The sequence below is a fragment of the Cajanus cajan genome, chromosome 1 (genome assembly GCF_000230855.2).
Source record: "Cajanus cajan strain Asha chromosome 1, NIPB_CcT2T_4, whole genome shotgun sequence".
NCBI lineage: Eukaryota > Viridiplantae > Streptophyta > Magnoliopsida > Fabales > Fabaceae > Cajanus > Cajanus cajan.
In genome coordinates, this window is record NC_138517.1 from 85627344 (window position 1) to 85645731 (window position 18388).

The 18388-nt window shown below is 32.4% G+C and overlaps 1 protein-coding gene across 1 annotated transcript; it reads left to right on the forward strand.

Annotated features, from left to right (window-relative positions):
- The first annotated feature begins 14637 nt into the window (after positions 1 to 14637).
- On the forward strand, positions 14638 to 18227 carry LOC109787858 (26S proteasome non-ATPase regulatory subunit 14 homolog). Its single transcript, XM_020346437.3, has 6 exons — positions 14638 to 14941; positions 15030 to 15207; positions 15282 to 15363; positions 17198 to 17374; positions 17493 to 17660; positions 17825 to 18227. The coding sequence occupies exons 1-6, from the start codon at positions 14809 to 14811 to the stop codon at positions 18014 to 18016; spliced, it is 930 nt and encodes a 309-aa protein (XP_020202026.2). The 5' UTR covers positions 14638 to 14808; the 3' UTR covers positions 18017 to 18227.
- The last annotated feature ends 161 nt before the right edge of the window (positions 18228 to 18388 follow it).

Genomic DNA, 18388 nt, shown 5'->3' on the forward strand with positions numbered 1-18388 from the left:
GTAAAACTAACACATTTTACAGTATTAAAAGTATCGACTTTATTCGAATAGATTTAAATATTCAAATATTATAATAAATTATTATACATAAAAATAATCATGATAAATCTGAGCAACTTAACAAGAAGACTTTATTTAGTCCCATTCTCAAATATTGGTCTTATAATTATATCCATGAAAATACTCCATCAAAAGCCTATTACAGATGTTTGAATTTTTAACTTAGAATAAGTCTTCTTTTTAGTTTGAAGTCTTGTTAAAATAATGAAAACTAAATAAATAAATAAATAAAACTCACGTATATTTGATACTATATTATACTAACTCGACGTCCATCAATATCTCTTTAATATTTGGTGTTACAGGGAAAAAAAAAAACACTACTTGTAGTAAATGAAATGGAAAAAAAAAAAAACAGTGTCCTTTTCATACAAACCATAGAAATGAGTTAGAAGTTAACACAAACATTAACATGGTCAACAGATCTCACTCGTTTGCTACTTAATTGTTAATGTCAAAGATTTATACTTTTCAGGTAGAAAAAGTTAAGATTAATTGAATGCTATATATACAAATCCAATACAACTGACAACGCTTCCTTTGTCTGAAAATCTTTGTTATTAATTAATATTCCGTGATCATGATGTAGACATGGATACATTGCTTTAGACTATGCCATATTTTTCAACTTCTTCAATGGTTTTAGACTTCAAAAAACAAAAAAGAAATTACACTCCGTTTTCCCCCCATATTTAAATTTTTTCACACCTTTAAAAAATATATTTAATATTAATATGTTAAATTTAAAATATCATCATTTTATATCTTGGAATGTGTACGGGAAAAATAATTATGATTATTAATTAAAAAATTGTCAAATAAAATAGATAATATCACTTTTTTTTTGTAATAAAAGTTTAAATGAGTGAGACATGCCTCAGAATTCTATAATGGTTTATAATTTTTTTTATAAATTCTTAAAATAAATATTATTTATCTACTTTCATTTTGATTTGCATTATTTTAATCTTCATAAAAATCAAAAATTGATTTAATCAAGTAAAGAATATTTTTTAGCTTTTGATTCATTTAATTTACTCAATTATTATTTTGTAGTTCAATAATTATAATTTTCACTAAATTATACATGTTGATAAATACTTCGATGTCTCTGAATCAAAAAGCACTCCTATGTTTACCTTTAAAACATGATATTGTATCCTTATCGGGTTAGTATTTATCATCCGTTTATATCGAATTGAGTTGAACATGATATCCAAATGCATACTCTTGAGTTGCATGCTTGAAATGTTGTAGTGGATGGGTGGATTTTAAGGTTTTGTCATATTGTTCTTAGAGTTGTTGAGTTTTTTCTTAAGGAATGCATGTTTTCTAGGTATGCTCGCTTAAAGCGTTAATAGAGTTACTTAGAGTGAGTAGGTGCGACCAGTTAGGGGTGTTCTCTGACTTGACTTGCTCAAAACGAATTTTAAACATTTGCAAAATAGCTCATTATTGTATTAGTTGTATTACGTCTTAAAAGTAAGACAAAAAATAACATTGTTAGTTTTTACCCAACTATAACTTAATGTTATTATTTTAAGTTTGGAGAGACTTAAATGTAAAAGAATTATTGGTGTTAAAATTTGAAGAGGCTTTGTGTCTAAAAAATAACTTGGTTGTTAAAGCTTAGAGAGACTTTGTGTGGAAAGAATATTTGGGTAATTGCTTCAAGAGATAAGTTAAAGAACACTTAGGTTTGAGGCAAAAGTGGCTTTGGAAAAAAATACTTGTATTTTTGTATAAGATACTAGAACTTGATTTGGTTGGATCAAAAACTAGATATAGTATCGGTGGTTGAGATGAATCAATATAAGAATCCCCTATGTTTAGTCTCTTAACTTTTTATCTATATTTCTTCGTAAAGTTACTACTTCACTATTTTTTGAAGTGAGTTTTTTATTGATACTATTCAACCCTCCTTCTAGTGTCTCTCTTGTCTCCACAAGTGTGTTGCATGTTGATTGATATACATGAATAGAGTATATTAATCTATTGCTTGTGTTGAGTTGAAAATGTAGTTCATGTTATGTATATTGATTTATGAAGATGATGTTTATAGATGATAATAGTTGAAAGTTGTTTGAGTTGTATGTTGTCCATTGAGTAGTTATGTTGAATATGTTTTACACATAGTGTTGTTGTGTTGTTAAGATGATGAATGTTGAGAATGTTTTAGGCATTTAGGCATGGTGTTGAAAGTTTAATTGTGTTTATCAACCTAGGGCTAGAGAAGAGATTTTTTAAAAGTTGCATATCTCATTGTGTGTATATTGTATTATATTGCTCCGAGAGCCTAATTTGTTGAAAATCCTTCTTGAAAAGTTAACCCTTAAAGTGGAAAGTTAAGTCTCCTTTAAGTCCTTAGTCCATATGTGGAATAAAGTATGAAGTAAAAAACTACCACCCTTAATTGATTACTAAAAAAATTGTGTAGTTCTTTGAGAATATAGTTAGTGGGCAAATTCCACTAGTCCTGATTGTTGAATTAGACTTTCCTAGTTTAATTGACGATATCCAAGAAATCATCTTGTGTAGTGGATTGTTATCCAAATTTGGTTTGTTGACCTAGCTGAATTGAAAAGGTCCCCTTATATTATTGATTTAGTAGGGTCAAGTCACTTAAACTGTTCACATATATTGTAAGAGATCTTTTAGTCATGACAACGCATATATGTGTTGAAATCACTATGTTGAGATTGTGTAGTTCAAGTTGCTATTGTGTTGCAATGAATTGAGTTGGTTGTGTTGATAGTGTTGAATGTGTTGTGATGTTGATGTTGTTAAATATGATATGTGATGATATACTTTGATATTAATATTTTCGTTGTTATATATATTGATTTCTTTGAATTCTAACTTATCCTTGCGTGCTTTTCATATGACTTGAACTGTGATAATATATCATACATGATATGGTGGCAGAACAAAGATTATTGTGAGATGCGATATAGAGGTAGTCATTGGGTGGATGGTGAAGTTGTTATCTTTTGGTGTCATAATAATATAACTTTTATATATTTATGTTTGATTGACACTTAAGATTATACATTGGTCATATGAATTATTGTACAATTATATATACATATATTATGTATCATGTCGTTATTAATTGTAAATATGTATGTATATAATAACGGTTGAGTATGCATTTGATATATGATGCTATTCTTAAATAGTTATTTATTTTATTTTTACTACTAATTATTAAACTATTAAATGTAGAGATTGCGATGAGTTACATTAAGGGGGAAAAAATGGCATAAACCATCCAAACTGATTACAGAGAAGCCATCATATGCTGACTTTTGCTCTTAATAAAAAAAGATGGCAGTGGCAATTGGGTTTCACCTAACCATCGATCAAAAGGATAAAATAGTGAACTCGGTCTCAATAGTATGCACCAATTGGCTGAAGTGAACCCTAGCATTCTTAATGCTTGCAACCCAAACCATTAATTTTGGGTAATGTGGAGTATGTTACCTGCCAAATGCACTAAGTGACCAGTGACCTAACATGTTTCAGAGTTATTTATTTGATTTAAATAATTTGTATAATATATATTTAATTTAAATTAATATATTTAATTATATGCTAATTCATGTAATTCATTCAGTGACTTGTTAATTTAAATATTAGTGATTCACTGATGATCAGTATCTTAATTCATTACTGATTCAAATTTAGACAGTCTTGTAATTTTGGACCGTCTTGTAAGGTACGAAAAACATTTTCAACACACTTTTTTTTTTAAACAATAAAATTGATTTTTTAAAATCTACATGAGACTATTTAATTTGCTCAAATCCACGGTATTAGATAGTACCATTTTCTTTGTTTCAAGTTTGATTTAAAAAAGTAACACGGAACAACACAAATTGAATAGAAGACAAGAGAAAAACTTCACTTTTTGTTACTCAAAATACTGCCCATTATTTTTTAATCTTATGGACCTCTTCATTCTCTCTTCCCTCTTACCCTTCCGCTCTCTTCTTTTTATGACTCTCTTTCTGTTTCCCTTTATATATATCAAAATACAATTCAAAACTTATATTTTTTAAATTGAGGTTGTTGTATATTTTAAAAGGTTAATTTATTTATAAAATTATTTTAAATTTAAAATTAAACTTAAATTTTTTTATTTTATTAATTACAGATTTTAAAAATTAATTAATATTAATGTTAATGTGATATAATATTTTAACTATTGTAATTTTAATTAATTTAAATTATTAAATATCTTAAAATTAATTATTTTTAATTACTATAATTATTATATCTAACATTATTTGATAAATATCGAGAACCAGTAGAGTCAAACATATTAGACACATATTCTTTCTATTTTTTTTTCTCTTTTTCTATGTTCTCTTTTTAAAAAAAAAATTAAGAACTTGTCAATTATATCATCTATATAGTTAATTAATCAATTAATTAATTATTGTAGTGGGAATATGCAAATAAATCATTTAAGACAATACATTATATGCTTCAGTAATTCATATTAGTTTGTGTTCTCACTATCCGTGAAAAATAACTTCTGGTTCTCATTTTTTTTATTTAAAAATAAACTATTTTAAGCTTTTTCTTTTTATCAATCAACACTGTTAGATTTAATATATATATATATATATTATAATATTTAAGATATATTATATAATATCATAATATGTATTATTTTGTAATATTTAATAATAATGTTATAAATTATATTGAAATAATTACTATTAAAAAGAGTATTACGATAAAATTTATATTATTTTACTTGTACGGTTTATTGTTTATCAAACAATATATAAGTTAAAAAATAAATTATATTGTAATTTAAAGAATTATTTTATACTGTTTTTCTTCTTCTTATAAGGTAGATGAGTAGATGACTTGCGTCCGGTCAGGCGTAGTGAAATAGAAAAGAGGATCATGCTACTATGATATACTCCCTTATTATTATTTAAATTGTGTCGGAATTTTGAAATTGTGCTGCACAATATTTAAAACTACCAAATTTTGAGCTTAAAATTTCTCGTAATAATGATATGATAACAATGGATTATGGATACACAAAAAGACAACAGTCTCAATACATACAGAGTATTAATCATAAATTAGGAATAAAATATTGATTTTTTTTTATATAGAGCACATGGGACTGACAATACCGTTCCAGCAGCTACGAGCAAAAAAAACAAAAATTTTGAGACCGAACATCATTGATAATTTGATATCCAATCTTGTATGATTAATCCTTGACGCAGGTCTTTTATTATAGGTCAAAATGTATTTACAATTAATATAATTGATCAAATTTAGATTCTAAGACACTCCTATATCCCATATAGAAATCTTTTGCTACACATTTGACTAGAGAATCCGACTCTACCATGTAAATTCAATATACGTTATCTTGAGGCACATTTTCCTATCATATATACACAAAACAATAAATAAAGAAAAGATTAGGTTGGATAAACCTTGTTCCTAAGCCTTCTCCCTTATCTTGTTTCTTGCACATAAAGAAACCTTTTCTTGAAATAAGAAAGCATAAGAAATTTTTTATGAAGAGTTCATTTATTTTTGCTCACATGAGTTTTATTTCTTGAAAGAAACGTTTTTCTCTCTCAAAAACCTTTTTTCTTTCTTTAAGACAAAGTTAGAACTCTTTATAAAGGATCTAACCCTTCTAAAGTAGGAGAATTGTACTTTAGAAAATAAAATACAATAATAATCATTGATTAAAAAATCAATGTTGATATTATAATTAATTTTAAATTTTATTTTATAATAATTTGATTTTATCATAAATCTTAATCGTTGATTTTTGTTGAGATTTCCGTTGAAGTACTTTTGTTATAATTGTAAATCAGTTTAATTCTATCAACGGTCTCAAACACGGCAAGTATACCGGCCGTTCAAGTAGTAAAAATATCGTATCCACAGGGATTAGAAGGTAAAATAAGTATTTATTGACTATTCGTGACTAAAGAATAATTCCAAATTATAGTTTGTCATGTAAATGTGAGATGAAGAGCATGACTATTGGAATGTTAAAACTATAAAAAGATTAGTTTTAGAATGGGAAAGAGTAGAAATGGGATAATGGTATTGTGAGGCTGTGGGGGTCAGATTTCACCGAACGTAACACTAATGTATCCTTAATCTCTTGTTAAATTCATTGCTTAGTCAACCCATAAGTTTACTCAAACCTAATCCCTTAGAGAAAGAGCCTAGGTGCGGATATTGAATATCAATCCCTTGAGTACCCAATATCTACACCCGCATTACGGGCTAGGGTTTAAGACTACTAATGGGTCAAGCTCTATCCCTAGATACAATCACCACTAGGCATATGTTTCAGAACTAGTTTCAAAGGTTATTTTCCAATACCCATGGAACCTTAAATCATGCAAAGGGTGATCAATCCAAAGCAAGCATTAAGAATAGAAACAAACACAACAAAGAATAAAACAACAAATATATATATCATTGAAAACGTAAGGATTACAATAGAGTATGTTGGCTACATCTAACCCCACAAAATGGGTGAAACCACTCAACAAAGAGGGCAAATACAAAATAGAGATGAAAGGAGGATGAAGAACCGAAGGAAAGATCCGCACACGGACGATCCCAAGCCCTGGGAATCCCTTCCGCAGCTCCTGGAGGCGCCCAATGTGAGAATGGAGGTTTCTCCCCCGAAAATGGCTTCAAATACGAGCCTGGGAGATCAGATTAGGGTTCCTCGCCCGGCGCACAATTCTTCGCGCCCGGCACAAGTTCTTCCAGAGAAGTCAGGCACTCTCTGTCTCAACACAAGCCCGGCGCAATTCCTTTTGCGCCCGACTTAATTCCTTTTGCGCCCGGCTTAATTCTTTTTGCGCCCGGCGCAATATAACTAGCAGAGATGAAATACTCTGTTTTTGTCACGCCCAACGCGGGTTATATTGAGCCCGGCGCAGAACCTCTTCTCTGCTCCTTAGCTTCTTAGGTTTCCAATCCTAAGAGTCTTCAATCCTCAAGTCACTAGCTCAATACCTGCACAAAAAATGAGGTGTATTAAGGTATTGTTAGCTGAATTTGGGTTAGTTATATCTGCACACAAAATGAACCAAAAAGAGAACAATTATATTGCAATGGTTCAGAGGATGAGTGTAATTTGTTCAATAAGTCTCATCTAAAAAGAAGTAAAATTGAGACTTAACAACTCCCCCAAACTTAGAACCTTGCTTGTCCTCAAGCAAAAGGTAATTAATCTAGCAGATAACAAGCAATGCAAGTGAGTCAATTTCTACATCCTAGTTCACTTGTATCTTCTTTTCGCAAGCATGAACCTCAGATGAATTTCCAATCACAATTATTGCAATAGAACATGACAAGGTGCAAACAAAGGTTTCAAAAGAGATCAAAGAGCTGAGAAGAGTAATGACTATCTGTGTATGCATCCTCACTAGGAAAATGTTTCTCTCTATGCACACTAGTGTATCAGGGTGAGTGTTTCTCTCTAGTCTACTACTCACGCCACATAATTCAACTTTGCTCTTCGTTTCCAAATGAAACCAGTGGTAAAACAAATGCATACACTTATCACAAGGTCTTTATTAGGGCAATCTGGGTCAAGCAGGGTCAAGCGGTAGCAGTTTTATGATTTTTCAAGGATTGAAGGTGTTATAGCTTAAGAGAGCAAATAAGATTTTACAATGATGTCCCTCTCCATAACCCATTACAACAATTTGGCACATGCCCTTTACCTGATCCAAGCCATTAGCCTTTATGAGATGCATATTTACATTTTTGCATCTTAATATTTTTGTTTTTGTTTTGCTTTGTTTTTCTCTTCTTTTTTTTTTTTTTAATTTTGTTTTGTAATGGCTGACCACATACTTTCTTCTTCCCAAAATTCCCCATTCTTCAACTCCCCCAAACTTATTTGATGTCATCAGTTTGCTCTCTTAACCAAAGCAAGGGTTATGATTAATTTTTCATGGTTTGGGACAAGTGGAAGGTGTGGTGTTTAGGCTTAGAAAGGTATGGGTCAAGTGAAGAGTGGAGATGGCTTTTTGGCTTAGATGGTTACAAAATAGAGGAGTATGAATGCCTTGATCATATAAGTGCACAACATAAGCAAACCACCAGGGAAACTCAAGCAAAGTCTATCATGCAACTTAAGCGTAGTTCACTCATAAGTGTTTTAGGCTCAAACCTCACCCGGCTATGCATCCACAAATTATCAAACTCAGCTCAGTTCTATGATCAACATTGAAACCCGTATGCAACTAGTCATGAACTAAAGATCTAATGTGACTTGAAAATGTCTAAGGTACACACACCATAAACATCAAGCAAACTATAATCCAGAATCGATCACAAGCAGAACAAGTATCAACAAGATTAAAAACCATGCTAAGGCAGACTATTCACAAAAGAACCAACAAAGTAATCACCAAAAAAGAACTAAATATAAAAACAGTTAAAATACTGAAATTAAAAGACAAAAAATAATTTGCAATAGATAAAGGTAAACTAAGGTAGGCTCCCTATACTTCCCTCTATGGGGTCTGGTCATCATCATCTTTAGGGGCTGCTCCACCATCAACGGCTCCGTCTGCATCAGCAGCTCCACTCCCCCAAACTTAGGAGCCTGGTCCCCAGGCCAACCAGTATATGCCTGAAAGTCCTAGAAACCAAGAGTGGTCGCGGAGTATAAGCATGAAAAAGAATGGTGAGCACAAAAATGTATACATAGTGATGACCAAGCAACTATAACACAATGGAGAATATCCTTAGACCAAAATTAAGCACAAAATGCATGTACACAGAAATGGACTAAGACAATGCAACACAAACAGAACACAAAGAAACATGAATGAAAAATAGTTAAATACAAGGTATCAGGAATGTTTTGCGCCGGGCTCAGAACAGATGCGCCGGGCTTCATATCAGTAAAACTCAACGAGGTCCAAAATCTGATATCGCGCCGGGCATGCGTTAAACGCGCCCGGCGTGGTGGTTCCAGAGACCAAAAATTGAGTACTAGGCCGGGCACAAAAGAGTCACGCCCGGCGCGTAGTCACTTTAAAAGGTCAATTTGCCCAGGTTTTAAATTAGGATCAGGCCTTATTTCCACCTAGACACAGAATTGCCTCATTCCTCACATTCCAAACAAAATGTACCTATATTTACCCATTCAAACATGATTCTAACAACTAACACATAACACAAACAACATATACCACAAAAAATATAAAACAAAACACAACACATAATACAAAACAACACTTATAACACAGGACAACATGCAACAAAAATCTAAAACACAGTTCAGATCTCTGGGTTGCCTCCCAGGAAGCGCTTGTTTACTGTCCCGAGCCTGACGATGACCAACTTGAAGTGCTCTACTCTCCTTCTCCTTCTGTTGCTCTTGTTCCTCCTTGCTTTGTGCTCAATCTCATGATTGCTCAACAATTGCTCAGAGGGATTGGTCAATCTTGTTCATAGTACCTAGCATACAAGAGAAAGTAGAGGACTAGAGCGCCCAGGTCAGCTTCAACAATTCATTGCTACCATAAAATGAAAATAAAAGTAAAAGAATAAGTCACAAATAGCTATAAATACTAAATCACCATTCTAATCCCCGGCAACGGCGCCAAAAACTTGTTGAGATTTCCGTTGAAGTACTTTTGTTATAATTGTAAATCAGTTTAATTTTATCAACGGTCTCAAACACGGCAAGTATACCGGCCGTTCAAGTAGTAAAAATATCGTATCCATAGGGATTAGAAGGTAAAATAAGCATTTATTGACTATTCGTGACTAAAGAATAATTCCAAATTATAGTTTGTCATGTAAATGTGAGATGAAGAGCATGACTATTGGAATGTTAAAACTATAAAAAGATTAGTTTTAGAATGGGAAATAGTAGAAATGGGATAATGGTATTGTGAGGCTGTGGGGGTCAGATTTCACCGAACGTAACACTAATGTATCCTTAATCTCTTGTTAAATTCATTGCTTAGTCAACCCATAAGTTTACTCAAACCTAATCCCTTAGAGAAAGAGCCTAGGTGCGGATATTGAATATCAATCCCTTGAGTACCCAATATCTACACCCGCATTACGGGCTAGGGTTTAAGACTACTAATGGGTCAAGCTCTATCCCTAGATACAATCACCACTAGGCATATGTTTCAGAACTAGTTTCAAAGGTTATTTTCCAATACCCATGGAACCTTAAATCATGCAAAGGGTGATCAATCCAAAGCAAGCATTAAGAATAGAAACAAACACAACAAAGAATAAAACAACAAATATATATATCATTGAAAACGTAAGGATTACAATAGAGTATGTTGGCTACATCTAACCCCACAAAATGGGTGAAACCACTCAACAAAGAGGGCAAATACAAAATAGAGATGAAAGGAGGATGAAGAATCGAAGGAAAGATCCGCACACGGACGATCCCAAGCCCTGGGAATCCCTTCCGCAGCTCCTGGAGGCGCCCAATGTGAGAATGGAGGTTTCTCCCCCGAAAATGGCTTCAAATACGAGCCTGGGAGATCAGATTAGGGTTCCTCGCCCGGCGCACAATTCTTCGCGCCCGGCACAAGTTCTTCCAGAGAAGTCAGGCACTCTCTGTCTCAACACAAGCCCGGCGCAATTCCTTTTGCGCCCGGCTTAATTCCTTTTGCGCCCGGCTTAATTCTTTTTGCGCCCGGCGCAATATAACTGACAGAGATGAAATACTCTATTTTTGTCACGCCCAGCGCGGGTTATATTGAGCCCGACGCAGAACCTCTTCTCTGCTCCTTAGCTTCTTAGGTTTCCAATCCTAAGAGTCTTCAATCCTCAAGTCACTAGCTCAATACCTGCACAAAAAATGAGGTGTATTAAGGTATTGTTAGCTGAATTTGGGTTAGTTATATCTGCACACAAAATGAACCAAAAAGAGAACAATTATATTGCAATGGTTCAGAGGATGAATGTAATTTGTTCAATAAGTCTCATCTAAAAAGAAGTAAAATTGAGACTTAACAATTTTACAATCAATAATTATGAATATACTTTATCCTCTAAAGTATACTCCTTCACTTTAAAAGAGTCAAATCCCTTCAGAAAATGTGAGGTGTGTTGGGTTTATATAGAAAATTTTCACGATGATGTAATCAATTACTTTGATTGTATAACCAATTACATTGATCATGTTGTAGATTAGAAGGGAAAAAAAAGTAATGTAGTTAATTACATTGTCACAAAATCAATTAAAATGAATCTTTTTGCTTTCTAACTTACACTTTGTTACTTATGTAATCAATTACCAAAATTACCGTAATTAATTACAGTAGTAACTAGGTCAAATGTTTGAAAATATGGTATATCATTTGAAAAACCCATTAAGCATGTTATTTATAACTCAACAACAAAACATCTCTAACTCTTATGTAATTAATTTCTTTGTAACAATCAATTATACTAAAGTATTAATGATTTCCAGAAACTCATGTACAATCAATTGCTTTGTTTATGTAAACAGATACATCAAACTAGAGTTGATAAAAAATCTCAGACCTGTCTATGACCTACGTTAACCAATATAAATTTGAGCTTGTCAGTTTAAAAATCTTGAGCTTTGGATTGTTGAAATAAAATTTAGCGATTAGGCATGGGTAAAACTAGACATTGCAGGTTATAGTTAAAAAGAACTATTGTAACCTGCATCTAATCGAATAAATTTAATATAAAAAAGTAACAACTTTAATGATTAATTTTATAATTGTCATTCCACATGCATGTATTTGTATCACCACAATTGAGTGAAAAAGTGTGTTACCTCATCATTTCATGATTCTTATTGTGTTAATTATGAATTACTACTATTTTCTCTTCCTCCAATCAAATCAAAATCTCTCTTTTTACTAGTGATTCATTAATTTCCACCTTTTTATCTCTTGTATCCACCACACCAAAAATGCAAAATTAATTAAATTGTTGCTTCATTATCTCTTTCCTCCAAGATTAAGCTCTTTGCTACAAGAGATCACTTTTCTCTCAGGGTAGCTAGTAGTGATGAAAAACACTAAAATAGTTGATAAGCTGGTGCCAATACCTTCTTAAATTTAACTAGTTAATTACAACCCGCTCATATTAAAATTCGAGCAAATCGACTAGTTACACGGTTAGAATTAGGGTACAAAACAACTATAGATGGTTTTGTTTAGATGAGGATTTTTTTAACTTAAACCCAACCAAAATCATCCAATGCTTAAGCTTACATCAAACCATTATGAACTTGGTGAAAAAACCAAGTGTTAATGTAGTCGATTACTCTACTCTTGTAATCAATTATATCGGACTGAATTGTCTTGAACCTTTAAGCTTGATTCACTCTTGATTATTTGCAACTTGGTTGCTTTTAGTTTATAAAAACCATATTTAGTTGACTTTAATTATTTATAGGTAAGGGAGGTTAACTTGGCCTATCTACCTATCTAATTGACCAAGATTACGCAAAAATAAATAAATCTATCTTATTACAACATGATATTGCTTAATCTTTTTTGACTCCTTGCATCATCATATGAAAAAGCAAAACACTAAGCATTTTTTTCAGCTTCATTTTCTTCTTTTAATCACAAAAGGTTTGGATTGGATCATCGAATATCTAATTGACCAAGACTACACAAATAGAAAAATAAATTTATCCTGTTATAATATGACACTTCTTTTATTTTTTTTTATATTCATTTCACCATCATGTGAAAGGGCAAAACATTAAGCATTTCTTTCAGCTTCATCTTCTTCTTTTAATCACAACAAATTTGGACTGAGTCATTAAATATCTAATGAAAAAATGTTTTGAAAAAAAAATAAATGCGATTTTTTTCTCAAAATTATAGACAATATTGTTATAAAGAAATATAAATTACATACTTGAGTGCATCTGACTTACACCAATTAAATAACAACACAAATTATAAAAACTAACATATGAATAATTGATTAAATCATACTACTTTGTCTATAATAATAAAAAGAAAATTAGGTAAAAAGATGAAAATTTTTAATTTTCAATTGTGAGGGTTTATTTTTTGAAACATTGAATTTGAAACTAAAATGCAAAGAAATGTCTCAAAGTGATGCACAATATTTACTGTGTTAATCAATAAAAAATACAAAAATAACAATACATCAATAGTTGGTTTGATTTGGGTTGATTTTAATTTCAAAAGTATGAACTTGATATTGAACCAATTGTCATATGATTTCAATTGGTTTAGTTTAGGTCCAACCCAAATTTCAAAAAAAAATTGAACCAATTTAATTGGTTTGCTTCATATTATTGGGTTTGTTGAGTTTACTTGAATCAGGGAACACATCTATTTTATATATTTTTATTTTACTCAAAATTAGTTTTAAATATAGGTTAATTACACCTTTTGGGTTCTCTTTTGTAAATTGAAGAGATTTTAGAGATCCTTCATGACTTAAAGTGTACCTTAGTTGAGCCAAGCCTTAAGTCTAGCTTCTTAACTAATGAGTCAACCATTTAAAGACTAAGTCAAAGAACTTTGCTTAGTGTGGCATCAACTCTCACTAAGCAAAAGCCCTTGATTGTCCTATTTTAATTTTGAGGGTCTTATAGCGAGATTTTATGTATCAGAATTATTTTGTAGGACACTCACTTTTGTACCTTCATTATTCTTCTCAAAAAGACTTCCTTAGAGGCTAAAGTAAAAGTTGTATGCTCCTAGAGATTGAGGAATAAGACACTCACTTTTGTACCTTCATTATTCTTCTCAAAAAGACATTATTAGAGGCTAAAGTAAAAGTTGTATGCTCCCAGAAGTTCTCATTCCTCAACTTCTTCTATTCTCCACAAATCCCGGTAATCATTATGATTATGTGTAGTTAATTTCTCTTTCGTTGAAATTGAATGTAACTAGTTGAACCTCCTCATATATTAACTTGTGGTTCCTTTATGTTTTATTTTGTTATTTAGTATTTTGCTCTATTTTTAATGCTCTCTTGATCATTGCTATTTTGAATTGATTTTTTGCTTAATCACGACTATCTCGAAGAAGGAATAAAATTAAAGGGACATTTACATATTTTTATTAAAAATAGAGAAAGGAGGCATACTTATTATAAATGAAAGGTGTGTACATCCCATGTCAAAGTACAATTATAAATCAATTCGATTAAATTTAATTGAAGTAAATCTTAAAATAGATGAAACTTAATTCAATTCAACCTATTAACATTTTTATCAAAATTACTTTTGAAAAACATTTTTTTTTATAATTTTATGAATTAAAATGGTTAATGTAGGATTGAAATAACAATAACGCTATATAGTACGATATTTTTGACAAAACTAATACAAATCTATTCGTTTAAATTTTATTGGAAAATATTAATTCATGCGATACGAATTTGCACAGAATAACATTTTTGTTAAAATAATAATAGTCATTTTTCTGATTTTAAAATAAAATAAAATTTTTATAATATAGAAATAAATTAAACTTACCGTTATCAATGGTGATAATTAAGTCGATGCATTACTCGTTACTCCTAGTATTAGTAATTTAGTTTTTTGTTAGACAGAACAGAAGTATTGAAGTAGAGCTATTTGAGTAACATTCGTCTTGTTCCTCTGTTGGTGGCTTCAGGTTCAGGTTCCGCTTCAAGTTCAAATTCTCAGTGAAACCAATTCAGTTCAGTTAAAATTTCAAATCCGAAGCGAGATTCGCCATGGAGAGGCTTCAGCGAATGTTTGCAGGTGCAGGGGGAGCGCTAGGGCACCCTCCCCCAGATTCCCCAACTCTCGATTCCTCTGAGCAGGTCTACATCTCCTCACTCGCGCTCCTCAAGATGCTCAAGCACGGTAAACTCACAAAGTTCCCGTTTTTAACCCAATCGATTCGTGGGGTACCCGATTTCGAAATTAGGGTTTTCGTGTTTTGTGATAACAGGAAGGGCCGGGGTTCCCATGGAGGTGATGGGTTTGATGCTGGGAGAGTTCGTGGACGAGTACACCGTCCGTGTGGTTGATGTCTTCGCAATGCCCCAGAGTGGCACTGGTGTTAGTGTTGAAGCTGTTGATCATGTCTTCCAGACTAATATGCTTGACATGCTCAAACAGACTGGACGGTATGGCATTTTTTTTTAATGATTTGTTTGTGGATTCATTGATGTTAGTTAGTTATTACTTACTTGTGTTGCAGACCTGAGATGGTTGTTGGCTGGTACCATTCACATCCTGGATTTGGCTGTTGGCTCTCTGGTGTTGACATCAATACCCAGCAGGTTCAATTTCATTTTTTTTTTCTTTTAAACGTTTTTGGTGATTGTTGTGTTTGTATATCTTGTTTCTGTATCTACAGCTCAATTTGAAGGATTTGTGTGGTGGGTGATGCTAGCAGCTAGTTAGTTTTGATTTTAATGATTTTTCTAGTTTCTGAAATTATGGATTAGAATTCTTAATCTCGTAGTGCAAATAGGGTTCTCGCTGTTTCTGTTTTTTTTTTCTTCCTAGTTTCAACCTTTTTGTTGAACAATGTTTGGAATTTGGTTGCTCACTCTTTCTTTTGGAAGAATGGTATGGGATGTACAATAGTGAATCGAACAACATATCCAACTTTAGTCAATGTGCTGTGCTAACCGTCAGACATTAAAATTGCTATTGTGGCTTTGATTGTTTGCTGGTTTTTGGTTTATGAAGCTGATGCCTAAACTATATGATTTGTTTCCCTTAGAAGCAATGTTGTCAAGATCTCTGAGATCGCATGATCTTATGATCTCGCACCCTTGTTCTAAGCTGGATAGTGCATGGAATTGTGACTGGGTGAGATTGCAGCAAGATTGAAGCAAAATCATGGGATCAGATTGATCTCAGGAGTTGGGTTTTCTTGGTTAGGTTGCATAACCTGGTTGGCTCAAACCCTTTTTAAACCCATTTTTTGGCCCTAAAATGCGTTTTCTGCTCCCTACTCTCTGTGGGATGTCTCTCTCGAACAAGCATTCCCACAGCTGCACCTTATTCTCTTTTGCTCATCTCTGTCTTATTCTGAAATCTGATCCTGAACTATTGTGTACCTGTGCCTGTGTGGCTATCTCTCTCGCACATCATGTCTCTCATCTCTCTCACACCACATCCCTCTGGTCTCTCTCCCACATCATCTCTCTTAACCCTTTCTGTTCTATAGCTGGTTCCATGTGGCCTGCATATCTTCAAACGTGTCTTATTTGTTAATTATTTAAGAGAAATTCTTAAATGGACTTATTTGAACTTTAAATTACTCAAATAGATCGTATGACATTTCTTTTTATTACACCAAACCCTTATTTGATCTGGTTTTCTTTGTCTACGATCATAAAATAATCCTTGGTTTGATGTTGTCATCTATAGTCTCTCTCTCTATCTATATATATATATAATGTTGTCATTTACATTTTTCAAAATCTATAATTTTACATTTGTGTAGGATCTTAAGATCCTTGTTATGATCCTCCATTTTACGATCTTTTGACATCCCGCCTGGCCTCCTGTTTCTAAGTAGGATCTTGATCTTGACAACATTGCTTAGAAGATGATGCCACATGAACTATTCTTTGTGCTAACTTTGCAGAAATAGCAATGTAAAATGAGTTTGGACTGTGGATAATTTGAGGACTAAATTGTACAAAATTTAAATCAGGGACCAAAATTGTCAGCTAGATATGTTTGGGCTTGAAATTGCCATATTACTCGCCTATTTTTAAAAAGAGATCTCAGATTCATTTAATGAAGGAAAATTTTAGATTTGTTTATGATGTTCCTAGAAAGTCAATATTTGTTAGTAAGGAAGCTTGCTCTGATCCCCAGAATATGGAGCTGTTCATTTTGATATACAAGGTTTCTTAAGTTATCAGTGGAAGCAAACAATTTTCTTGCTAATTGAAAATAGTGTCTTGATATGTACTTCCAAGTGCCAATTGTTGTCTATTTCATAAAATTTATATTGCAGGTAATTGAAACTTCCAGTTAAGACTGGGCATTCGAATTAAATGCAATATTCTTATTAACTATTATTGTGGTTCTTATTACCATGTTTCCGCTGATTAGTATGATTAATTTGCTCGTCTATGTTATTTCCTGCAGAGTTTTGAGGCTTTGAATCAGCGTGCAGTGGCTGTGGTTGTTGATCCAATACAAAGTGTTAAAGGCAAAGTGGTGATCGATGCTTTTCGGCTGATCAATCCACAAACTATGATGCTTGGTCAAGAACCAAGGCAGACAACATCCAATCTAGGACATCTGAATAAACCATCCATTCAAGTGTGTTACCCAAAGCCTTTTTTTTATTTAATTTGTATATATAGTTTATTTTTTTGGAAGCACTTGTTCGGCATTTTTTTTTAATTTCTTCTCTCTTATCTTTATTGGGCCTCTGTAGGCTTTGATTCATGGGTTGAACCGGCATTACTATTCCATAGCCATTAATTACAGGAAGAATGAACTTGAGGAAAAGATGTTACTTAATCTTCACAAGAAGAAATGGACTGATGGTTTGACACTTCGACGGTTTGATACACATTCCAAAACTAATGAACAAACTGTACAGGTAATTTAATGATTCAAAGTGCAAGGTAGATTTGTGCTTGTCTGTTACTTATAGAATCCCTGCATATATTTTGTTTTATTTAAGCTAGTTTTAAGATTTGAAAAAGGTTCATTATCTTTTAGTAGATTAAATAATGATAAATATCAATTAATTTGATAATGCAGGAAATGCTGAACTTAGCTATCAAATATAACAAGGCTGTTCAAGAGGAAGATGAGCTGCCTCCAGAAAAGCTTGCTATAGCAAATGTGGGAAGACAGGATGCGAAGAAGCATCTTGAAGAGCACGTCTCAAATTTGATGTCTTCCAACATCGTTCAAACTCTGGGAATGATGCTTGATACTGTTGTCTTCTAGAGTCGTTATTCAGGACCTTCTGGTTTCTCTAGCGTGGTAAAGAGACAAATTGAGTTATTACAATTCCTGTTTTCTAATTCTTTTGAAACTATATTTGAGGACGGATATATTCTTTGGACGAGCTGAAAAGGTCAAGAAAGTAAAACTCAGAGCATAGTAGTTTGGTTGGTGTCTCCCCCATTATTACTATTACTGGGTATCTTTATTGTTATTGCTGGATGTTATCTTCTATAAATTTGTCTTTATCAACACAAAATGTCTGTTATGTTTTAAAATACCATAAGAATCTCGGTTAACATTACGTAAACAATGAAAACAATGCCCTTGCAACCACCCCCAACAAAAAAAAGAAAAAACAAAAAAGTTTAAGCT

Bases quoted from the DNA above. Each gene is read 5' to 3' on its own strand.
- LOC109787858 (XM_020346437.3), top strand. From the start codon at position 14,809: ATGGAGAGGCTTCAGCGAATGTTTGCAGGTGCAGGGGGAGCGCTAGGG. The intron at 14,942-15,029 runs GTAAACTCACAA...TTGTGATAACAG, and splicing joins CCTCAAGATGCTCAAGCACG to GAAGGGCCGGGGTTCCCATG. The intron at 17,375-17,492 runs GTGTGTTACCCA...GGGCCTCTGTAG, and splicing joins TGAATAAACCATCCATTCAA to GCTTTGATTCATGGGTTGAA.